Raw genomic sequence first — 22,991 nt, forward strand, 5'->3', positions numbered from 1 at the left:
CTGCTTCGTTTTCGCAACTTCTACATCGTTTTTACGAACAAGCTTTGGCAAATCGATTTTCTCATTAGAAATTTATTTAGATGTCCACACAAAAAAACGCCTGACAATTCCAAAACATTATTTTTCTCTTGTTACGTACAATCAAAGTACACCAAAAATGAAAATCTTTCAGTTAATTAGTGCTACAAAACGCTGGTTCACAAGGACTATTTCTTATTAGTAGCCATAATCATTGGATCGATCATGTTTATGTAAAGGGACATTATTTCGGACGAGTGTTCGGTTAAGAGTTGAAACCTCGTCACAGAAGATGAGTTGAAACTCTCACAGGGGCTTCCGTGGCTTATCTGCTTGATATACAGTGACGGCGGATTCCATGGACGCGTTCTTTATTTTATCGTGCCGGTGCCTGCACGTCCCGTGCCCCTAATTTTTCATGTATATTTGTCTTCTCTATAGAGGGGGAACACTCTCTTGCTAGAAGTTTTATATTTCAGTGATCCCGTGAGGATCGAGATTGAACCTTTTAAGGATATGCTCGGGTCCGAAATTAAAATGTAAAATATGAAGTGGATAACGGATCGGATCATGTTCATGCGGCTAAAGCTTTGAATGAAAAAGTTTTGGGTGGTTCTTTTTCACGCGTCCCATGGGTGTTAGCAGCTCATCTTCTCCCCACTCGGAAAGCAACGTTGCCCCGATGATCCTTCCGGAACACATCCCAAAAAAAGTTCACGACTTAGGTGAAAGAAAAAGACCATTCCTCACGCGCTAAAGGCATCGCACTTTTGACCAAAGTCGAAGAAATTTCTGCACTTTTGCACACTTTAGTCCACCTAAAAGGAGGTCTTGGACTTTCGAGGCCTCCTCGAGCCAAATCGCTTCATCACCTTGCAAGAAAATCAAACCAACTCATCACCCCACTAGTAAAAACAATGGGCAAGAGTGATGCCGGTGTAGATTCCGCACTCAATCGCAGAAAATTACGAACTCGGTCGATCGAGTGTGATAAATGGCTAGTGAGTCTGCCTCAAATCGACGCCATGATGCACTACATCTATTGCTGTCGTCTAGCATTTGTGAATTTATTATGTTAAAACTAATCAGATCTTGGTATGGTAAGAGATGTTATTTTCCGGCTTCTATCGGTTCTGGACACATTGGTCGCTTTGTAGAGAATAATTGTGTGATTTCGAGATCCTAAAGAAAAAATTTCTGCCCCCGAGAAATTCATGATCTGGGGCCAATGTGGGAAAGAATGAAACTTTGGGAGGTAGATTGAGATAATCTCCAAATTCCAAGGGAGGACTGTAATTAATTCTACTTCTTTCTGCTTTTCCCCGTGTATTAAGGAGTGAAATTGCACATGCCCGTTTCGATGCAGTGATCTAGCGTAAAATATACAAAATTTCGGTGTCCTTTGACTTCAAAAAGTCAACCGAACCTTTTGTGTGTTTCTTCGAACGGATCTGTGAGGTTGCGGGTCCAATGGTTCCTCTTGATTTGAACTTGCTGCTCGAGTAACTCACGAGGTAATCAATTTGTATTTGTGGACTAGTTTGAAATTAAAGTGGATCAATTCACAATTCCAATGCCCCTTAAGGAAGCCTAAGGGGCCCCCCTTATTACTTCTCTTGGTTCCATTGTAATATTAACCTTAGCCTAGTGTCAAGGGACGCGCGTACATGAAGTCGGGCGGTTGTCTAAGCGACTAAAATGGATAATTCACGCGTAAGGAAGCGGTCGAAATGAAAAGGTATAAAGAGACGTACCGATTGTATCTTTTTTTTCGTCTTTTTATTATATAATATTCTAGTTGTTATCGGGGCCAATGTCGGTTGAAATGAAAACGTGAGATAAAGAGTGATTTTAGCTCTTTCTTTTTGGCTTAATATATAGGAGATTAGAAGAAAGGTTGGTGGAAACCACCGAAGAAAGAAAATACTTAAGGCCTATTTGATAACCCAATTAAGTGCTGAAAATAAAAAAATTTCGGCACTCGATGGAGTGAAGCTTGTTTGATAAATTTTATATAGATTGACTTAAATTATTCAATCGAGTAAAAAATCTACTTAATCTGATAAGGCGATAAGTGAGGGAGGGGTTACTTCATTCGTTCGATATGCAAATAGTTATTAGCAATCTTGATGGTTAACTAAATAATAAAGAAACTAGTTGCATTTATGGGGCGCGGATTTTTTAATTTACGCAAAATCCGAATATGTCCTTTAATATAAATTGTTCGTTAGATTGTATCCATAGATTCTATTCTATCAAACAAGATATAAACAAATTTTTTAGTTGGTGTTATACATTAATGCAAATTATAAGCTCAATAGAAAATTTCTAATTGTCGTTGTTTTATGACATAAGACACTCGATTAGTACAATTATATTTAGGGATAGTGACATAAATAGTTATGAACTTTGACCCAATGTGCAATATAGTTTCTAAGTTTTTAACTTGTTCAATGTAGCTCATGAACTCAAGTTCAATGTGGAATGGGATCCAAGAACTTTTAATTTGTTCAATGTGATCTCCAAACTTTTGCTACATATTCAAGTTTGTTCCCAAAGCATATGAAAATGTTCAATGTCATCATTTCGTTATGTTCAGGAATATTATTGAGCATTTTCATATAATCTATGAACTAGATTGAACATGTATAAAAAGTTCAGGAATCGCATTGAACAAATTGAAAGTTCACGGACGACATTGCACATCGGACTAAAATTTAGGGACTGCATCCAATAAATTAAAAGTTCAGGAATCAAATTATACATCGAGTCAAAGTGTATGAATCATTTGCGTCGGTGCGTCGGAGCCCTGCAAATTATATTTTCACTTTGAATTCACCTGGTGAAGAAATAAATTAAATTCATCTATGTATTTTTTTTTTGGTCGAAAAATTCATATATATTATACATAAGTATTAAGTAAAGCAAAAGCCCGGACGGGGACTGGACTGGGACTCGTCCAAAAATTCAACGCCCTGCCCACCTCAGATCTGCACGCGTGACGTCATCCCCCCGGCATCGATGGCACTCCCGTAATTCCGCTCCCCCGAAAGAGGAAAAGCAAAAAAAAAAGAAAAGGAAAGAAAGAAAAAGAGGAAGAAAGCGAGCAGCGCTCACGCGCTTCGTCAACTTTCCTTTCCCCTTCCCACCGCTTCCCCTCCTTCCCCTCCCTCTCTCTCTCTCTACCTGCGCCATTTGCAAACTCTCTCTCTCTCTCTCTCTCTCTCTCTCTCTCTACTGAGACTTCCGCAGCCAACTCCGGTGTTTCTCTCTCTAGACTCTCTGCAGAGCACCGCCCCCCTCTCTCTCTCTCTCTCTCTCCCCGTCCCCGTTTCCTTCCCTTCTTCTTCTCCTTGGCCGCCTTCGCCTCCTCCGCCGTACTTCACCAACCGTCGATTCGCTCTCCGATGCGTCGGTCCCGGAGTCAACTCTCGCCTCTCTAACCGTCTCCGGCGGCTTCCCCTCTCTCTCTCTCTCTCTATCTCTTCCTTCTCCGGAACGTCGCTCCGGCTCGACTTCCCGGACCCTTTCTCCGGCTCCTCCCTCCGACGGGTTGATTCCCTCCGCTCCGGTTCGGATCCGGGCCGCGGAAAGTTTCCTCCCGCCTTCCCCCGTCTGCCGCGCGCGTTCTCCGAGGTTCATTTAGGGTTTTGAGAGGGAAATGAGGGATGTTGTCGTGGCTGGGAAGGATAGCGTCTGCCTGCTGGAGACCGGTCAGTCGATATGTCCGTATGAGCAAGGATGATTGCGGCGGCGATGACGAGAAGGCCGACCCCACGCTCCAGGACTCTTTGGTCTGGTGCAAGGACCTGGAGAAGCACTCCTGCGGGGAGTTCTCCTTCGCGGTCGTCCAGGCCAATGAGGTGCTCGAGGACCAGAGCCAGGTGGAGACTGGTCGCCACGCCACTTTCGTGGGGGTCTACGACGGGCATGGTGGCCCCGACGCCTCTCGCTTCATCTGCGATCATCTCTTTCTCCACCTGATGAGTGAGTGTTTGATTTCCTTCTTTTTCGGTTTCTTGGTTGTGTGGCAAGGGGATTGAGTCTGCGCTTTTGACGAATTTGAGGTCCTTTTTAAGGAAAAAAAGATCAACCAATTACCTTCCGAGGACTTGTGGTGATTCGTTAGTTTTTAGGAATCAGTGCTTCGCAATATGCTGGTAATCTTGGAAGCTATTGGTTAGCTTCTTTTCGTTTTGACAATTTTGGGTAGCAGCGGCTTTTCTATGGCGTTGTTTTCATATTTCCTGTTTATATCTGGCTTGCTAGTGTGTTTCTTTTTATCAATCTATGTGATAGATATAGAAATCTTGGCAAGTCAAGCTGGTAGTAAGACGATGCAGTTTCACCAGCTCGCAAATCCTCAAGTGTGTGTTTTGAGGGTAGGAATGGGAAGCCTGTTCTCTAGGTTGGAGGAAAACCTGTTGTCATTGAAATCACTGGATTGTATGGGCTGATTCATTAGGTAGTCCAAAACCTAGATGGAGGTTAGTTTAGCCTTTTTTTATCACTAGCCTTCTTCTGGTTTAAAGTCGAATTCCATTTTTTTTTTCCGTTTAAAATGCGCTGTGGTGAAAATGACACCCATGTTGGACACAAGTGGAATTTAAACTGGATATTTACGATGAATTGAGTCCATTCACCTTCATCTTGACTCTAGCATGACTGCACGATGTTCTGTTGATTGGAGTCTTGACTCTTTCCTTGGACAAATAGCTCCTGAAAAATTTTATTTGCATTCTAGTTTTTCTCGATTTATGATTGGAGTACCTAACAATTAAAAGCGGAGTTTCAAGCTAGAAATTGACTTTGATCACGAATCCCAGGGTCGGGTATAAGTTTCTTGTAGGTTAGGGTCACTTTTTGGGATGAAAGTTGATAGCAATCGTGACACCAAAAGAGTTCAAAGAATAGCTATTCACTGGCTTAATATATTGGGCATTGAATTTCATTAGGCTAATGACCGTATTCTAGTGATTATGAGTCTATGCTAGCATCACATTGCATTCCACTTACTTACAGGACTTGCTCGTGAACGTGGATCCATGTCTGAAGATATGATTAGAAGTGCCTTTTCTGCCACTGAAGAAGGATTTCTTACTCTAGTGCGCAGGACATGTGGAATAAAACCTTTAATTGCAGCAACTGGGTCGTGCTGTCTTGTTGGAGTCATATGGCAGGGGACGTTATATGTTGCTAATGTCGGTGATTCTCGTGCAGTATTGGGTTCCTTGGTAAGGTCAAATAAGATAGTGGCTGAGCAATTGACTAAAGACCATAATGCTAGTATGGAGGAAGTTAGACAAGAACTCAGATCCTTGCATCCAGATGATTCCCACATTGTAGTCATGAAGCATGGGGTATGGCGTATCAAAGGCATTATTCAGGTTTGCTTCTTGTGTTCTATAATAGTATATCATGCAAAGTAATATCTAGAGAGCTGTGTGTGATGATACAAAATTATTGGGGGAAGGAATTAGCAATCTCATATTTTTGGAAGGACATGTTCTTATTAAGTATGAGAAAGATTTGAATTTTAACTTAGCAGTTTTTTGATTGACACGGGATCATTCCGCATGCATGTTGTTGTGGGCCGTCGTGTACCTTTTTTGTTCGTTCACGAGGCTTGAATGGATGAATTGAAGTAGCAGCATTCGATTGTATATCATGGTGGGCAACCTAACTAGTTGAAGAGCACAAGAAGATAATTGCTGTGGTCTATAGGGATGAGAGAGTAACCCAATGATTTTAAGGATAGATAAATTTGGAATTTAGAACTTACATGACAATGATCTTGATGTTATTGTCCTTTTCTCGTCTTTGTGGTGATAATCTTCAGGTGTATTGTCAAGGGTAACGATGTTTTGTACTTTAAAATTCTTACTTATCAGAATAGAGAAAAACATTCTTTGGCTGTTTCAACTGAAATAGTGGATATTCTCTCCTGAGGCATTTCTTTTGTGAGCGTGATTAATGTGATGTATAGTGATGGGGGAAGTACAGTGGGGGAAACTTGTGGTTTGTTTTTCTGAAGTGGTGGCAGATTGACAAAAATGATCGTGTTCATTTGCGGTTATTGGTTCGCATCGCATGGTAGCTGTGGTTTGGAATGGCATAGCAACTAACGTACAAGACAAAGATTTGGCAATTGCATGAATGACTGTGATTCATTTGAAAAGAGTGATTGGCGTGAGATTAGCAATTTATGTTCACCGTTGCCTGATGGCATTAAATATTTGGCTGCAAGATGTGATGAAGTATGCGTTGGTGATTGCGGAAGATAGGTTTATCTGCAAGACAAGTTTCTCTTTGGAATTTCTTGTTATACATTGAACATTTTCTCTCGAGGAGTTTTTATAGGAAGAGGGCATTACAATACCATTTTTTTATGATTTTCCCCCTTTGGCTAGAGAAACAGAGAGTTTGGTTGCATTCCTCAGTTTACTTATTCACTTCTTTTTAATGTGTTGCTGAACTTGGTAGCAAAGGGCTAAGTGGAGGTTTGCAAATGAAGACAAATTTGACCTTTTCATATTTTAATATTGAAATCCCAACAAAGTTTCGAGTCTGAAACTGGATTAAACTTCTTAGCGAGTAGCCAGCCTAAAACAGCTTCAGAAAAGCTTTAATGATGCAGAAATTGCTCAGTAGCTTCCTTCTCACCATATTTGTTGCTTGGCTGCCATAAAGTATTTTAATGATGATAATTATCCTCATCTATCAAGTGTAATTCTTGCTAGAAATATGTGGATTTGTGTTCTGCATATTGTTTTAAAAAAAAAAACTCACAATAGAAATATGAATAATGGCTGTCTTTGACTTAGTTAAATGAATTTTTGTCGATGTCCTCATGCTGCTGCTTTATCTTCTGGTAATGATGGAGTCTTGGGCTAAACTTTCTATAATAGAGACAATCCAAAGGTTCGCCTGGTAAATTCATCATTGCTTCTAAAATAGGTTTTCTTAATTCTTTTTTATTTTTTTAAGCTCATAATAGATTTATATAAATGAAATAGCATGGGTGTCCGTTTAGTCTTGTTCAAATAGACATACCATCTCTTTTTTGTTTTTTTTTTTCACCCCTCTCTCTTCCTCAGCACAACGGGCGAACTTTCTTGCAGTGGCATCTCGCTCGATGTTTTGTCTTTTTTTTTACCAAAGGAATTCTGTTTATAGTATGCTCATTATGTATATGCACTTAATTAAGTGCTGATCATCACTTTGTTTTAAGAGTTCACATCTCTTATTTTCTGTGAAATTTTGTCAGGTATCCAGATCTATAGGAGATGCGTACTTGAAGAGGCCAGAGTTCTCTCTCGATCCTTCATTTCCACGGTTTCACCTTGCTGAGCCCCTTCGTAGGCCCGTGCTTACAGCAGAGCCGACCTTATGTTTGAGAACTCTAAGACCTAGTGACAAATTTCTCATATTTGCATCTGATGGTCTCTGGGAGCACCTTTCCAATCAGGAAGCTGTTGAGATTGTGCATAATAACCCTAGAGCAGTATGTTGATTATCTATTATGGTTCTTCATTTTAAGATTTACACCCATATCGATATCGTCATCTTCCTTTACTCTTCTTGTGTGATAGGGAATTGCTCGAAGACTTTTAAAAGCCGCTTTAAATGAAGCAGCCAGGAAGAGGGAGATGAGATATGTTGATCTTAAGAAGGTTGAAAAGGGAATCAGACGCTTTTTTCACGATGACATTACTGTTGTTGTCATCTTCGTGGATCATGAGATGCTAGGGCAAAAGATATCGGTCCCAGAGCTGTCGGTCAGGGGCTTTCTCGACACTGTCGGACCATCAAATTTCAATATCCTTCAAGGGATTGATGCAAATGCGAGGTCCATTATCTGAAGGTTTTATAAGTTAACTTGCATGGTCAAGCTGGTTGAAGGAATGTTCAGCTGCTTCATTTTGAATAAAATCCCATGTTCTTTCAACAATGAGACTGCTCTCTCTGTTTTACTCTTCCTTTTGAGCTTCCTTGAGCTGGATTCGGTCACTATGCATGTATGGGATGATGTTGATACTTGTGAACAAGCTGCTTCTAAGTCCATTTTCATAAATTGATCTTTACATAACTGAAGTTCTTCAGTCTATATAGATTTAAATTGTCCTTTTCTTGTTATTGAAATCATACAAAAGTTGCATGTGATCACTATCAGTTCGTTCTCTCATATCTCATTTCAAGTTCTCTGCGGGCAATTTATCTTTCCCAGTTTTAATATTAGGTAGCCAAATGATCGCGCCTTGGGGTTTGACGACTCAGTCGTCTCATCCTATCCGCCAGTCAGTACTTGAAGTTTTTCTTTTTGTTTTTGGGTTAGAAAACAGTACTTAAAGTTAAGTTACGTTGCTTTTGCCTTTCTCTCGTCAAGTTAGAGCCGAGTTCTCATTCTGATTCCCAGATCACGTGTTTGCTTATATGCCATGCCTTGGTCGGCAATGCCCTGCTTACTCTGTGCAAGGTCACTAAGCAAGTGGCCAGATTGGTCAGCACTGCAGCTAAGTTTGTGAATATCTCGATTGATTGAATACGTCTTCTAGTAATAGGTGGCGACACCGGCTCTGATAATTTTCTTCCAACTTTTTCGGGTTTTGTCTGGTGGGTTGTTTCGTGAAGGATCGATGACACTGTTAGCTGCATCTAAGGGGCTTGACTCGGACTTTTATACTTCAGCCACCCTTGGATCCATCCTCATATTGCAGCAAGCATGCCTTTTGGTAATCTGGTTTGTGCCTGTATTACCATGCCAATGGCTAAAGACGGTTCGAATTCCAGCAATTAGGATTGTGACTTTGTGCTTTGAGTTTGGGAGCTGGGTTCTGATGTGCATGGTAAAACTGATGTGATTCAACATGCGGACACTATGAAACTGACAACTTGTCGAGGTTGAATTAGGATGCGTTTGTTTCGCTCGCAAAAAGTGAATGATTTGAAAAAAAAATTTCTTTAAAAATGATCACTTATAACAACTCTTATAAAAATAAATATATAAATAATATTTTTATTAGTCATGAAAATATTCAAATATAAATTATTATCGATAATGAAAATATTTTTTATCGACTAATTATTTAAAGAGACATTGGTGATCATTTTTATGAAAATGAAGAAAGCCAATCCTAATTTCTCCAATTTTTACCCAAATTAAAAATCCAGTAATATATCGTTTTGGTTGACATGGAAATTCATTTCCAAAAGATATTTTCTTGGATATAAAATTTAGATAAAAACTAGAGCAATGGCGTGGAAATGCCCAGTAAGATCACTAAGGGCGATTTAAGATAGAGGGTTAAAATTTAGGGCACAATTTGGAACTAGACCTAAAGTTGAAAGTTTTTTTATAAGATAAAAAAAATTTAAAGTAGAATTAGGATTTCTTTTTTAGGGTATTAGGCCCCACGTAAAAACGGAAGTTGTATTGTATGCTGTCAAAGATAACCATCCAATTCTACGGGAAAAATCAGTTCTTTTCCGGGAAAAAAGAAGAGACAAAAAAAATTACCAAAGGGAGAAACGAAACCAAAACGACGGAAAAAAAACAGGAGAGAGCGAGGGAGGGGGCGAGCTGAGCAGAGCAGGGCAGGGCAGAGACCGGCGTTTACTTTGACTCGGAGTCCAATCGTCCCTTCCGCCGAGCATAGCATAACTCCCGCGCACCGCCGAACAGCTCCAGGGCATCGCTTCTACGCTCGGGGGGAGGGCTCTCAGGTGTTTTCTTCCGGCGCCTATGAAATCCGAACGCCTTTGAAAAGTCCGGGGAGGGGAATCGGGAATCCGCCGGTCCTCGGGGACGGCCCGATCTCTCGGGGGCTTTTCTTCGGACCCGTCGGAAAAGCTCCCCCCCGGCCCGCGCCCCCCGGCCCGGCGACGCTTCCGCCGGATATGGAGGGAGGCAGGCGCGGGAGCCAGCGGGACGGCGAGTTCGGATTGGGCGCGAGCGATCGCAGGCTCGCCTACTCGTTCCGCCAGCCCTGGGAGCCCCGCACCCCGATCGCCGTCCATCACGACGGTCCGGCGCAGCCCTTGCTGTCGCGGAGCACCTCGAGCGTCGATATACCCGCGGGGTTTCGTCCGTTGGGCTTGGGCGTGGGCGAGGGCGCGGGCGAGGTCGGAGGAGAGGGGAAGGGGTCGAGTCGGCGGGCGAGCCCGTGGCTTCTGGTGGCGTCCTTCTTCACCGTCGCGAGGTCTGGGAATAGGTACATGAAGAGGCTGTTTTGGTTGATTTCGCTCAACGTGGCGTATTCGACAGCCGAATTGGTTATCGGACTCTTCACGGGCCGCGTAGGTAATGACATCGTCTCTTGTTGTTTGCCGTCAGGCTTTGTGTGTATACCGAAAAAATCGAGTGACTTGGCGATCGATGTGTTTGCGTTACTTTGATTGATGCTTAGAAATGATTTGGTCATTTTGCTTACTGCTTTCTTCTTTTTTATCACTTGTCTTTTAACTGTCTAGCCATGTTCTTAGTTTGATCGATTCGAGTTTTGGTTCTTTGATTGAAGCGTCGCGCAAGGTATTAAGACTTTATGTTTCAGTGTCTTTCCGTGTAAGCGTTGTATGTTTAGAACACCAATTTGATGGTTTAGGGAGCTAATTTTTGAGTATAGATTTTGCTTCTTCAATTGTGTGTTCGATATTTTCTCAGGTTTGGTTTCCGATGCATTTCATCTGACGTTTGGCTGTGGACTCTTAACCTTTTCGTTGTTTGCAATGGATGTATCTCGCAAGAAGCCCGACAGATATTACACTTACGGGTGAGTAATGTTGGACTTTGCTCTCGCCGACTAGACGTATCTAAAACCCCTCAGAGCTAGCTGAATTCATGCCGCCTTTGTTATTAGTGAGCAGGCTGAGTTCACTTACCATTGTGAAGGTTACTTTGATGTAATTCTGGATGAGTTGATGAAATGAATTTTTACAAAAAGTTCTTGAGTGGGAGACCCTTTGGTTTCTTTCTCGGCCTCGTCTTCTTCTCCCTGATTGGGCAATCAATCAGATAAACCTTTCATGTTTTTGAAACGATGCCGTGCTTGACTGATCATTGTTTTGCTTCTTGCAGGTACAAGAGGCTAGAAGTTTTGTCTGCATTTACCAATGCCGTAAGTTTGTCCCCATTTCCTTACTAAAGTGCATGTTGTGTAGCTAGTTTAGCCCTTCTTCTGGGAACCTATTTTGAGCTGAAGTTGCCAGCCACCCTTCTCCCCTTCAATGAAGGAGAGAAGATATCCGACACCATAACTTTGCTATCTGAACAGCCAGTTTTAGGGAACATGTGAGGGGGCGTATTTCCTGTTAACCGCCCTTAGGTGTAACCACTTGTCTATACTAGAAAATGCGGTCTTGTTCCGGTTTGCCCTTTTATGTGGTTGTTCCTCCCTTTCTTTCCCTGGTTTTACTGCACTGGTCTTCTATCACATTCATCTACCATTTCCTGGAGTTGATTATGTTAGAATAACTAACATGTGATTTCTGCTGCTTGTTTAGACAGCTCTTTCTTTTGTTCATGTCATTTTCCCTTGCTGTGGAAGCCCTTCATGCCTTCATCCAAGATGAATCTGAGCACAAGTGAGTTATCTATCTTTCTTTTTTTTTGGGGAAAATCTGATAGCTCTATTGAACAGAACCTTCTTGTTGCAATTGCTGGATATTTAAATTAAAAAAATACAAAGGAAGAGAAGACAAAAAGAGGTCGTTTGAGTTTGATTTGGTGCTCGAGTGGCTTAACATGAGCAGTCAATGCTAGAAGGGACAACTGCTTAGCGAAGCCTCTTGCCTGTGCATGTGTTCTATAAAGATACTAGTACTAGAAAATAAGCGACAGGTTTTTGAAGAACTCTAGCTTGGCAGTTGGCTTACTTCTCATAGAAAAAAGCATCCGACGCCCTGCCTTACTAATAGGTGTAACATCGTGTCAAATCCAGTCAGTGTCAGTTTTCAGTTAACCAGGACCATCTGACTTAGATGTTTTTGATATTAACGATGGATAATGTTTCATTGTTTTCCGAAGTTAGCAGTTGGGGCATTGAGTTGCGCCTGCCTTGATGGGCATGATGAATGGCTTTCGTAGAAATTTCAGTGTGAAACTTAAATTGCTTAATTATGTCTGAGGTTTCTGGTGAAATCTCCCTCATTCAAGTATTAACTAAGATATATGGAGAAAGGCTGAAAGGTCATTTAGGTTCTATTTACCAATTGTGCTCAGTTTGTCTGTCTTGTGGGTGCATTACTGAAATTTGATTGCCTGGATTGGGTTCAGCTTTTCCCTTGTTATATATCATGGTGGTATATATCATATGTGCATACATCCTTTTGTGATCTCTTCATGCTGTCTAAAGTGCAACTGAGATTATGATGCTATGCATACTCTTTTCTAATGGCATCATCTGTCTTCTGTCTTCCTTGTGGTTGTAGGCACTACTTGATAGTTTCAGCGGTTACCAACTTATCGGTGAATCTTATTGGCGTTTGGTTTTTCAGGAACTATGCTCGTATTAATATAGGTGAGTCTGCTTAGTCGCCATACTGGTTTTTTTCCCTTTTCCTTTTGTAATTTGAATGGAAATGCATGATTATGCATCCACCTTACGCCATTATTGTTAAAACTAAATCTCACAAGGCAATTGAACTAATTGACTGTGTAGTGGCTAAATAACAATGTTGTCCAGTTGTCTCTATACTATTTTCGGAAATTCATAATTGTCCCTGAACTTTTTTTTTTGGTTCAAGATGGTCCTTGTACTTTTTAAAAAAAGTCACTGTGCATCCTTGACTGATTTGGTGACGGATTTTCTGATGTGGACTTAACAGTGTTAATTTTTTGCTGAAATGGACTAACTCTGTCATTTGAAAACATGATCCCCCCTCTCTGACTTGAAAACAAGAACCTCCATGCTGTGGTCATGGCTGCTGAGCTCAAGCAACAGTGGTTGCCATCGCTTGTAAGCCTCAGACAACGGCGGCTACCACGTGATGGTTGTCGTCTTCTCTCTCTCTCTCTCTCTCTCTCTCTCTCTCTCTCCAGCCCAATCTTGGATCTGGTCATCAGCAATAGGGAGGAATTTTCAGGCGGCTTAGGTGGATCTTTCACCAGCCCAAGAGTGTACTCCACTTTTTGACTGGTTTGCTTACACTCCTTGTTGGACTTGATGTTCGATTCAGTTCTCTGGACTTCATTCTAGCTCAACAAGTATCATCTTAAGACTGAACTGATTGGAATCTAATTAATTATCTCATTCAGTAATTTCTGCAAACACTTCATCTTCATTCTCTTCCTCTAGTCTCTTGTTGCATGATTCTCACCAAACAAACTTCTCTGACCAGATCACAAGGTCAATCATTCAAGTATATAGAGAGGGAGAGACTCTCATAAATTGAATCAACATTGCATCTCATTCAACTAAAGCGAGAGAGAACACCCCAGAAAACTGCTCATGTTAGCTTGAGGCGACGAAGGCCACCGCATGGTGGTCTCTCTCTTTTCTCCCCAAATACTAGATCTAGAAAAACACAAATAGCAGGAAGTGCTACTTGTGGCAGCCTAAGAGACGGTGGCCATAATGTGGTGGTCAGCATCTCAGGCCATGGTGATTACCGCGAGGCGGTTGACAATCTCAGCAGTCTCACGCTTTCTCTATCTGTTGTTTTTTCGATTTTTTTAAATTCTGATGTGGTATCTTGTAAGCTGTTTGATCAATCGTATTGTGATGCATGTATTCTGGCATCCACCTCAGCACTCTGGCTAACCAAGTTAACAGAGGGACTAATGGTGACTCCCTTAAAAAAATACGAGAAATATTTTGAATAAGAAAAGTATAGGGACGATTTTGAATTGCCGACCGTAATACAGGTACTACGGGTGACATTATTCAAGAAAAAATGGCTGATTGTCATGTGCACTACACCCGTACTATATGAAAAAGACCGTCAATCACAAGTATGATCCTTTACACCTGTAAAGTGTAAAATAGGAAAATGCATCTACTGCTCATTTTTTCGTCTTCCTTGTATGGAAATTTATGAAATGAAAACTGGAGCTGTTATGTCCGGTTTGAAGTCCATGGACATTGAAGCAAATTCAAGTAAGCTTAGGTCCCTTCATCATTCATATATCCTTTTTGTTCAACAAAATGAATTTTAAAATTGTAGACTTGAGCCTGTTTGACGTTGCAGCAACTAACACCATGTTTGTTAGGAGGGATTAGGAGGTATTGTGTTTGGATGATAGGAAAGAGATGGAAGGATTAGAAGGGATTAGTAGGAGATTAGATGAGAGTGGTTCGGTCAATTTTAAGGGTCAATTTTATGTACATTTTAAATTCCTCTGAATCCCTCTAAATATGGCGGGATTCAGAGAAATTGAGAGCAATTTGTGTATTAATAAAACAATTTATTCTTCTTTCTCACTTATATCTTGATGCTACATCTATATATTATACCACAATGCATTCTTTTCCTTTTTTCTTCTCTCAATAGTATTTTGATAATATGATAACTCCATCCCTTCAAATCCTCTATATTTTTCTCTCATAATTGTGTAAAAGAAAATTCCTTCTTTTCTTTTCTAATCACTCCATCCAAATTCAGTGTAAGGTTACCTGGAAGTCCTTGAGAATGGACGATTTTAGTTCCTCATTCGTTAAACACTTATCTCTGCTTTTTTTTTTGATAAGTAGATCAAGAAAATGTGCAAAAGGAAAGAGAGAGGGACACTGATTTTATTCTTTCAATGGTGAAAACTTTCTTAGATAGAGCCTTTACCTGCTTTTTAACCATAGACAGGCATGGGATTTTGAAATTAATATTACAGTGCATTTATGCTTGTTTGTCGCATTACATCTAGGTTCTTCTTTATTGCCTTGGTTTGGGGATATTTAATCAGGGCACTTTTTTTGAGGAATTGCAGTGCTACCAAGTACCTGACTTGGCAATCCTTCAATGAAATTAGCTTTTACTTAGATTAAAAAAATGAGGAGAATTTGGCATATATAATTTGCTCTTCGGTTTTGGGCTCGAGAATATTGTGAAGCAGCTTGCAGAGTTCCACAATCTTCTGTTACAGATGGAGTTTGTATTCATGATCCTCCCTATCCTCTCACTTCACATTCTAGGGAAGTCTAAGCAATAGGAAAATTTTGAAGAAGGGAGCTGATCAAATCTTTGGACTTGTGAAAATGTTCATTGATGTTCAAAGCATCTTACTTAGCATACCTTATTTGCTACTTATCTCTTGTTCTGTTTGCTTGCAGTGTATAGAAAAGCTGAAGACATGAATTACCACTCAGTTTGCCTGCATGTTCTTGCAGATTCCATTCGCAGGTATAAAACCACTCTTGCATCCTCTTTGGCCTTCTATGCATTTGTAATATAGGAATCCATCTTAAGCTTGTGCTTATTTGTTTCTCAGTGCAGGTTTGATACTTGCATCCTGGTTACTGTCCATTGGGTAAGTACTAATTTCATTCTTGATTTATTTTGGCAAGGAAGATTACCTGCTAGTTTTGCTTGCTTTTTTCTTTCTCTAGTTTGCGCGAGATGACTTTAATCCTTTTGCTCTGCAGGGTTCAGAATGCAGAGGTTCTTTGTTTGGGATTAGTTTCAGTGGCAGTCTTTATGCTTGTTATGCCACTCTTTAAAGCGAGTGGGGGTATATTGCTCCAAATGGCTCCACCTAGTATGCCAACTTCAGCATTGAGCAAATGCTGCAGACAGGTGATTATGTATTTCCTTATATTTTGCTCACGTAAATTTTTCAATTTATTAATGGTTACTGAAGTTTTGATACTGTGTGCAGATTACTGCTCGAGAAGATGTAAAAGAGATATCTCAGGCTCGTTTCTGGGAATTGGTTCCTGGTCATGTCATTGGCTCACTTTCGGTACAGGTAAGTTTGATATGTGTCATTTAATAGGCGTTGTCCTCCTTTCCTCGACACTTGATTCTTGTTCTCTTCTGATTTGATTTCTGGTAGCTTACTTTATTATGGTCTAATAATGATTAAGAAGCTTCGGGTGTTGTCTCATGGTAACAGGTGAAGAATGGCATGAGTGATCAATCATTAATCCAGTTTGTCCATGGTTTGTATCATGATTTGGGTATTCAAGACTTGACAGTGCAAGTAGATGATGTCTGAGCTGATCTTTTTGTTGCTTAATTCAACGGTTAGTATTTGAGACTGTCAATGTGTCTGCATTACATGGATCTGCTTTCGCGCTTGTCATCAATGACAGCTGGATAGTTGTATTATTACAGTGGCATTTAATTGTTTCCCGTTTAAGAGTGGCCCCTCCAGTCATCCGGGTCAAGTCTTTTATGCCCGATCCTTAGGCAATGAACTTATTGGGGGGAGTATTGCGAGAAACTTGCTCTTCTTTACTTGTGTTCTCTCGTTGCATGTGATGATTTGTGTAAGATGCAAATGTTTTCCTTGACGAGGTAGCAAATCCCTGGTCTGAGGTTTTTGATACGGGCTACAATGGACCGATATATTTTGAGAACAATATTGGACATATTTAGACAAGTCCGGTAAATTTGTTTACTAAGCAATGCGGCACATTCCTGTGGGCTGTCTAAATGAGCCTACTAACTTGAATAACAACACGCAGAAAGCGACATCACTTTTTATTACTATTTTAGTGGACAGTCTTATTATCTCTGCATTGTTCTTCTTGGTGAGTCCTATTCAAGATTTGGAGTAAGAGTTATAAGTGTGTTAAGCCGATGGTGGTGCAACTGCTAGGATTTAAGCATTCCAGGTCTTGAGCATGAAACCTGACTACTTGAATTCAGTTTGATTGTTCCGAGAAGATAGGGAATGCTAGCTACCCTTGCTTGAGGTAGCTCGGTATATGTGAATATACTGCACAAACGGGCGAGTTATTCAAGCAGTTTTCCAGACTGAGTGAAGAGACCTTTCAGGTTGTCTGATTTAACCCAAATTTTAGGAGGCCAACCTTCGGCTTACGAATTGCATTCGCATTTTCATGGAAGAAGCGTAAGCATTTTCGTGGAAGAAGTAGCGAATATCTTTTCGTCCCTTAAAATTTCTGATAGAAAATGAAAGTAATGACTGTAGAAAGACAGAGGTTGGACATTCTCCTCTTGACTTGGCTAATTTAATGGCAGATTAGTAGCTCGTGTGATGCTCAGGACCGAAGGGATTTGTTTCGAAGCGATAAGCCAGTTGACACCAACATACTGCCTGATGATTACGCGACAAGCAAGAGCTTTAACAATTCCATCTATTACTTGCTTCGTTTCTCGAGGTCCAAAATATATTATTTTCGCGTTAGTGTAACGATGGGAATGGAAAATGGAAAGGAAGGCTGAGCTGAGACTTTGACACCATTGAAAGAAGCTATGTTGTCATTCGTGTTAGTAAATCAGTAGGAAGATGCACTGATACAAACAATAAGATTAAAACATACATATGATAATGATCTGAACATAAACAATAGATTCACACGGAACTCGCCGGGCAGGACAATCAACCGCGTGGGAACTTAAGCACCGAGTAGGACGATATTTCCAGGAATCCTCCTGTTATTTTTCTTTGCCTGTCTCACATCGACATTGTCCCAACATCCTAAGTTCCCTACACTATAAATTGATGACAGATTCTAGTAACGTTCACTGCATCAAACAGACACTCATACACACCCATAGAGGGAAAAAAGAGAGCAAAGAAACATGAACTCTCTCAACAATGAGGCAATGCCAGTTTTCCGGCACTTCAGCCACGAGCACCCTTTGGAACTCACTAACTTCAGTGGGGCTGGCACTGCAGTATGCTCGGCCTGCAACATTCAGATAATAGCTGGCAGGGATTACTACACTTGCCGAGCTTGTCCCTTCTCTCTTCACCGTCCTTGCTTCAACATGCCTGAGCGGGTCCAGCATCCGGCCGATCCCAGCCATGACTTGAACCTCCTCATCACTCCGTGCTTTCACTGCAGAGCTTGTGGACACCAAGGCGCCGGCTTCTCTTATCACTGCCACTTGTGCCAAGTCCAGTACCACCCCTTGTGCTTGCTCATGCCGCTCGCAAAGCGGAGTCATTGCCATCCCCATGAGTTGCATCTGAAGTTCTCTCCTCCTTATGGTGATTCCCAGGGCTTCCGCTGCGACATCTGCGGCAACCCGGGTTCCAACCACTGGCTGTACAGATGCGAGGCCTGCGAGCTTGACGTCCACCTCAGTTGCTCCTCTGCTGCTTCAGCACCAAACCCTCCCCTCCAACCTCCGGCAGTCCCTGCAAACAATCAGAATCCGCGTGTCGTCAATCACCAGCGCTCAGTTTAAATGATCATCGAATGAGTTATTGGAATGTAATTGTGGTGTCTTATCAGATTGTCTTTCATCTGACTATTTAGTTTCACTACTTATGGGTAGAGCGTACTCAATAAGTGGGAGCAATGGAAGTAATCCAAGGCAGAACATCCTGCTTCGTCGGGCTCCTTTTCCCTGAGCGAGGCATGATATCTAGTGATCTGATCTCTTCCTTTCGTGCCTTTGGACCCTGAATGTTCACATCTAGTACTTGATATCTCTTGCGCTTATCATCATTAAAGAAATTGGATTTCTTCTCATCAAATCAGAACAACTTCGGAGGTGCTGGAATGGGTGGTTTAGTAGTACCCGGGGCTCTGAGCGGCATCGGAGGGAATAGGAGAAGAGTTACCCAGTGTGTCATCCATGGATTGGGTAAATGTCACACACATTACGCACGGTCTTGTAATGCTTAAAGGAGATGACAGTTTCTCTTCGACAATAGACAAACCTTTGTGTGAACAAAGTGGCCACGAGCTCTCCATCTTCTAGCCGTCTTTCTAATTTTCTCGTACACTTTGTGCTCGAGTTGTTTGCGTTTTTTTAGGCAAATGTTCATTGACAACGATGAACCACTCTCCATTACCCAAATGGAAGAAAGCTGGCTTTAGAAAGTTCACAAGCCGCTCAGGAATTAGCAGAATTATGTTATTCTCAACAATGAAGGTAAGAGCCTCTTACTACACGGTTCCAATTCTTCCTAATGCCGGCCACATTAGATGCCGTAGATGTAGGAACTGCGAGAACCTCAAAGCGTGGTCTGCCAATTTCCAAATGTACCAAAAGGAAAGTTTTCAAGATTGTCGACGCATGTCATTTGTCTCCTGGTAAAAGCTTCCCTGCACTTCTCTTGTTTTGTTTGGCTTCTAGGATGAAGCTCCACATCTTGGGCTGAGCAGAGAATGAAAAGATATCCCCAATTTTTATGCGAGACTTTGGAAGATTGCGGGTACCCCAACACAGGCCGGCCATTACAGTATTGTCAACTTCGTCATCTTCAAGTTGGGATTTGGGGAGATGACAAAGTGCAACTTTGTAATCAAGAAAGACCGAGGCCGGCACAATTCTCCCACTATTCTATATTCCACATGGACTCAAGTCCATAATTTAGTTAAAATGGTATGACCTTCATTTGCACAGCTCAAAGCATTGCACGTTGTTATCTTTCTTTTTCAGTCGCCGTCTTTTCTTTTGTACTTACTTAAAAACCGAATAGCCGGGACTCGTGGAACAGCCGCTAAATAGGTTTTCTGTGGAAAAAGATAGACTCCAAGAGGAGCGAGCAGCGATGGAAGTGCCGAGAAGAGAAGCTGTTTTTCATCACTTGAGCCATGACCATCCACTGGGACTCACAAACTCGCCTCCTCCACAAAATGCTCGGTGTTTCGGATGCAAACTATGTCTTCTCCCAGGAACGGACTACTACCACTGCAAGAGCTGCCCTTTTTTCCTGCACCGGCTCTGCTTCAACATGCCTAGGAAGCTGCGACTTCCCGCCCATCCGGATCACTGCTTGACCCTTCTTGCAACGTCCTCATCCTCCCAAGGCAACTCCACTTGCAAGGCCTGCGAACAGCTGGTTGACGGTTCTTTTTGCTACAGCTGCGCCTCGTGTAGCGTTTCTTATCACGCGTTATGCTCGGCCCTGCCTCCTTCAATTGCAATCACTTCTCATCCTCATGTGCTCAAGTTGGTATTCTCACTCCCATATGAATTCAGGTGTGATCTGTGCAATAAACCCAGCTACAGAGGGTGGGTATACAGATGCAGACTCTGCGAGTTCGATATTCACCTCAACTGTGCTATATCTTGCCATCGAGCAGACCTAAATAGGGAAGAAGATGCGAACAAAGAAATAATGCAACTACTAGCTCAAAAAATTACCAGGAGTGAAGTGGCAAAATGGGTCGAGACACCTAGCTCTCTAAGAGAGAACATCAACATCAGGAGTGGCTGGACGGAAAGCCTAGATTTGAGTAGAGGAAAACTTGACACAGTTTCAACTCCGCCGACTGCAGAACAGACTCGTCCAGAGTATCAATCACCTCTGCTTTCTGAAGGCCACGCGACTCCAAGTTATCAGTTCAGCGATGCGTACTTCTCGATCGATTTGGCAAAGTCTTACTCGAGCTATCTCGAGAAAAATCAGCCGGGAAAGGGAGCTGCTGATCAAGATGCTACATATGTTTCTGGAGCAAAAGAGAAGATGAATTCCGGTGGTAACACGGTGCCGGGCAAGAATGTGGGAGTGTCCAATCAAGAAAAGCAGCAATTGAATCATTGGAACATAGTTGGACACGGCTTGGCGTCACATCATAAGGTGCCAGATGCTAGGACGAACCAAGCATTTGTAACACGGGATGGGGCATATCCCGTGCAGCACTTCAGACTTCAAATGGAAAACAGATATGTCGATGGATCCATCAGCAAATCACAGAGTGACGATAAGAGCGCCGGCTCAGCTGCAGTGAGTACACTATTACGGATAAGAACTCCTATTTGCCTTGCTTGTAGTGAACAGTGGACAGAAACACTATAATGTTTGCCAGAAATGCTTCCTAAAACTTTCTGTATCGAATATTGATATATGTCTATGCATGCAGGGAAGGTGTCCAAATTGGAGGAAACTATTTTTCTGGTGCTGTCATTCTGGCTAAAAAAAAAAGAAAAAAAGTTGGACAAGGCGACTCGGGAAGTTCCATAAAAGAGTTCTGCGATGTATTTAACGAAAGTTTTGCGAATTCGGGATTTTAACTTGCTTTCTAAGCTGCATAACTGGCAAGAATGGGTGAGGCTGGCCAACTCAAGCATGATATGGCCGAAAGCATGTACACAGTACATATAGCAGCTGGCATATGCTCATAACAGCTGATTTTTAAGTTTGCAAGTTCATGTATTCTGATGGATCCATAATTTCCTAGATGCATTCTGCTATGTTGACCAAGATCCTATCTTCCTTCTGCACATTTTTGGGATTTTGAGACATGAACAGGCCGTAAAGTTAGAAGAGGAATGCGCTATGTTGACACGGATCTTGTCATGCACCTCTTACATGATTTAATTGTCCCTAATATCCGTGTCAGATGTGCGCATGGGGAAAGGATTGTTATAATCGAAAATCGCGAGAAAAGCATGGTTTTGCAACGGGATCGAAAAATTGTAGTTGATTGTTCAGCATCCACTAGGAAACTTAAGAAGGATTTAGCATGGTGCTCTTGACTTAGGAAACTCGATAATTCTGAAGTGGGAATGCGGTGAGTATTTAAAACATAAACTAGTTATACTATAACAAACTACTCTCATTTCAAGAAATAAAGACGATCACAGAAGACACAATAAGAAATAACTTCCGACACATTTTTCATATTGTGATTGATTTTGTCCATCACATCATCCTTAAAATGAGTTTACACAATCATTTTCATATCACCAACTGACCAGTATCTTGAGATCGTTTCTTACTACCTTGTGTGCTTCCAAAAGTTACAATGGATGGACACCGAATTGCTTGATAATACGACACCTTGTTGTTCTCCCCCACAAAGCAAATAAGCACAAAAAACCCGAATGCTTCTTCGAAGGAATATAAACAGAGATGTCCTACAAAAGTGGCACTTCATCTATCTCCATCAGTCTCCACCCAATGACCATCGTTTAATAAGAAAGACGAAAGTCCATACATATATAAATATACATGGAACACGACATGTGAACTATTCAATACATGTACAAATAGTTCAATTCTGAGAATCGCCGGCTTCCCAAACAAACTTTTTTTTTTATGAGGAAGCTGTTATATATTATATATAATATATACAGGTTAGAATAATATAATATACTGCAATTAAATTACTTGTGCTGTGTGCTAATAATCTAAGTTAATACCAAGTTCAACTTTACGGTCAGCTGGGTGATTATTAAAACCCTCGAAACCGGTAAGCACAGACGAGGAGCCAGATTGGTGACAAAGGAAAATGGGAGGGTGGTGTCCATCAACATCACCATACTAAATTCTAATAATGCTTCTGCTGTCCAACCAGCCTGGCTTGTCGTCACCTTTTTTCCGCTCCCCTCCCTTTCCTTTTCTCCTCAGTTTTTTCATTTTTCCAATTAATCTTCCAATAGATCCCGCACAGCGCACACACAACACATCCTTGTACACCTCATCCTTAATGAAGAGACAGAGAGAGACAGAGAGAGACAGAGAGAGAGAATATTTTTCTTTGCTGTGGTGGGGTATGGTAGGAGATGAAATGTACACACAAGACGTCCCTATTTTCAACTTTGGAGCCCAGCCAGTTCATCTTTTGCGAAGAAATAAGTGCACAGAAGAAGAAGTAAGAAGACGTCGGGAAGAGGTCATTGCATAAGCTCGGTTTAGTAAAACTATGTCCATCCATCGCACGTAAGAAATAGCGAGACCTATATTTTAATAGGTTAATATTACGAAAAATTCCAAACTGATATATCTGTGATAATTTTATCCTGAACTAATTTTTTTTACTATTAAAAATCCCAAACTGGTACATCTACATCTGTAACAAATTTACCCCAAACTAATTTTTTGACCATTAAAAACCCTACACCGGTACACTTGTGATAATTTTACTCCAAACTAATTTTTTAACCACAAA

General features: G+C 41.4%; 4 protein-coding genes across 5 annotated transcripts; all 4 read left to right on the top strand.

The window, feature by feature from the left end:
* The first annotated feature begins 3,153 nt into the window (after positions 1-3,153).
* Positions 3,154-8,129, top strand: LOC115674723 (probable protein phosphatase 2C 25). 2 transcript variants are annotated; one of them, XM_056302801.1, is made up of 4 exons: positions 3,154-4,005; positions 5,239-5,405; positions 7,286-7,522; positions 7,611-8,129. In XM_056302801.1, the coding sequence occupies exons 1-4, from the start codon at positions 3,687-3,689 to the stop codon at positions 7,878-7,880; spliced, it is 993 nt and encodes a 330-aa protein (XP_056158776.1). In that variant the 5' UTR covers positions 3,154-3,686; the 3' UTR covers positions 7,881-8,129. The 2 variants fall into 2 exon arrangements, with proteins under 2 accessions (XP_056158776.1, XP_030453070.1); XM_030597210.2 differs by having other exon boundaries at positions 3,155-4,005; positions 5,041-5,405.
* A 1,455-nt stretch (positions 8,130-9,584) lies between these two features.
* LOC115674839 (metal tolerance protein C2) lies at positions 9,585-16,390 on the top strand. Its single transcript, XM_056302797.1, has 10 exons — positions 9,585-10,318; positions 10,679-10,787; positions 11,093-11,132; positions 11,522-11,598; positions 12,445-12,533; positions 15,279-15,348; positions 15,437-15,475; positions 15,591-15,741; positions 15,824-15,913; positions 16,061-16,390. Exons 1-10 carry the CDS (start codon positions 9,916-9,918, stop codon positions 16,160-16,162), a joined length of 1,170 nt encoding a protein of 389 aa, XP_056158772.1. The 5' UTR covers positions 9,585-9,915; the 3' UTR covers positions 16,163-16,390.
* Positions 16,391-17,655: 1,265 nt separating this feature from the next.
* Positions 17,656-18,513, top strand: LOC115674840 (protein VACUOLELESS GAMETOPHYTES-like). The gene has a single exon (XM_030597352.2). It carries the CDS (start codon positions 17,719-17,721, stop codon positions 18,328-18,330), a length of 612 nt encoding a protein of 203 aa, XP_030453212.1. The 5' UTR covers positions 17,656-17,718; the 3' UTR covers positions 18,331-18,513.
* A 154-nt stretch (positions 18,514-18,667) lies between these two features.
* LOC115674865 (uncharacterized) lies at positions 18,668-21,291 on the top strand. Its single transcript, XM_030597381.2, has 3 exons — positions 18,668-19,023; positions 19,228-20,824; positions 20,961-21,291. The coding sequence occupies exons 2-3, from the start codon at positions 19,646-19,648 to the stop codon at positions 21,012-21,014; spliced, it is 1,233 nt and encodes a 410-aa protein (XP_030453241.1). The 5' UTR covers positions 18,668-19,023; positions 19,228-19,645; the 3' UTR covers positions 21,015-21,291.
* Positions 21,292-22,991: the final 1,700 nt, after the last annotated feature.

This window comes from Syzygium oleosum, unplaced genomic scaffold (assembly GCF_021117445.2).
Source record: "Syzygium oleosum isolate NSW1041296 unplaced genomic scaffold, Sole_v2.1 Sole_v2.25, whole genome shotgun sequence".
Classification (NCBI taxonomy): Eukaryota; Viridiplantae; Streptophyta; class Magnoliopsida; order Myrtales; family Myrtaceae; genus Syzygium; species Syzygium oleosum.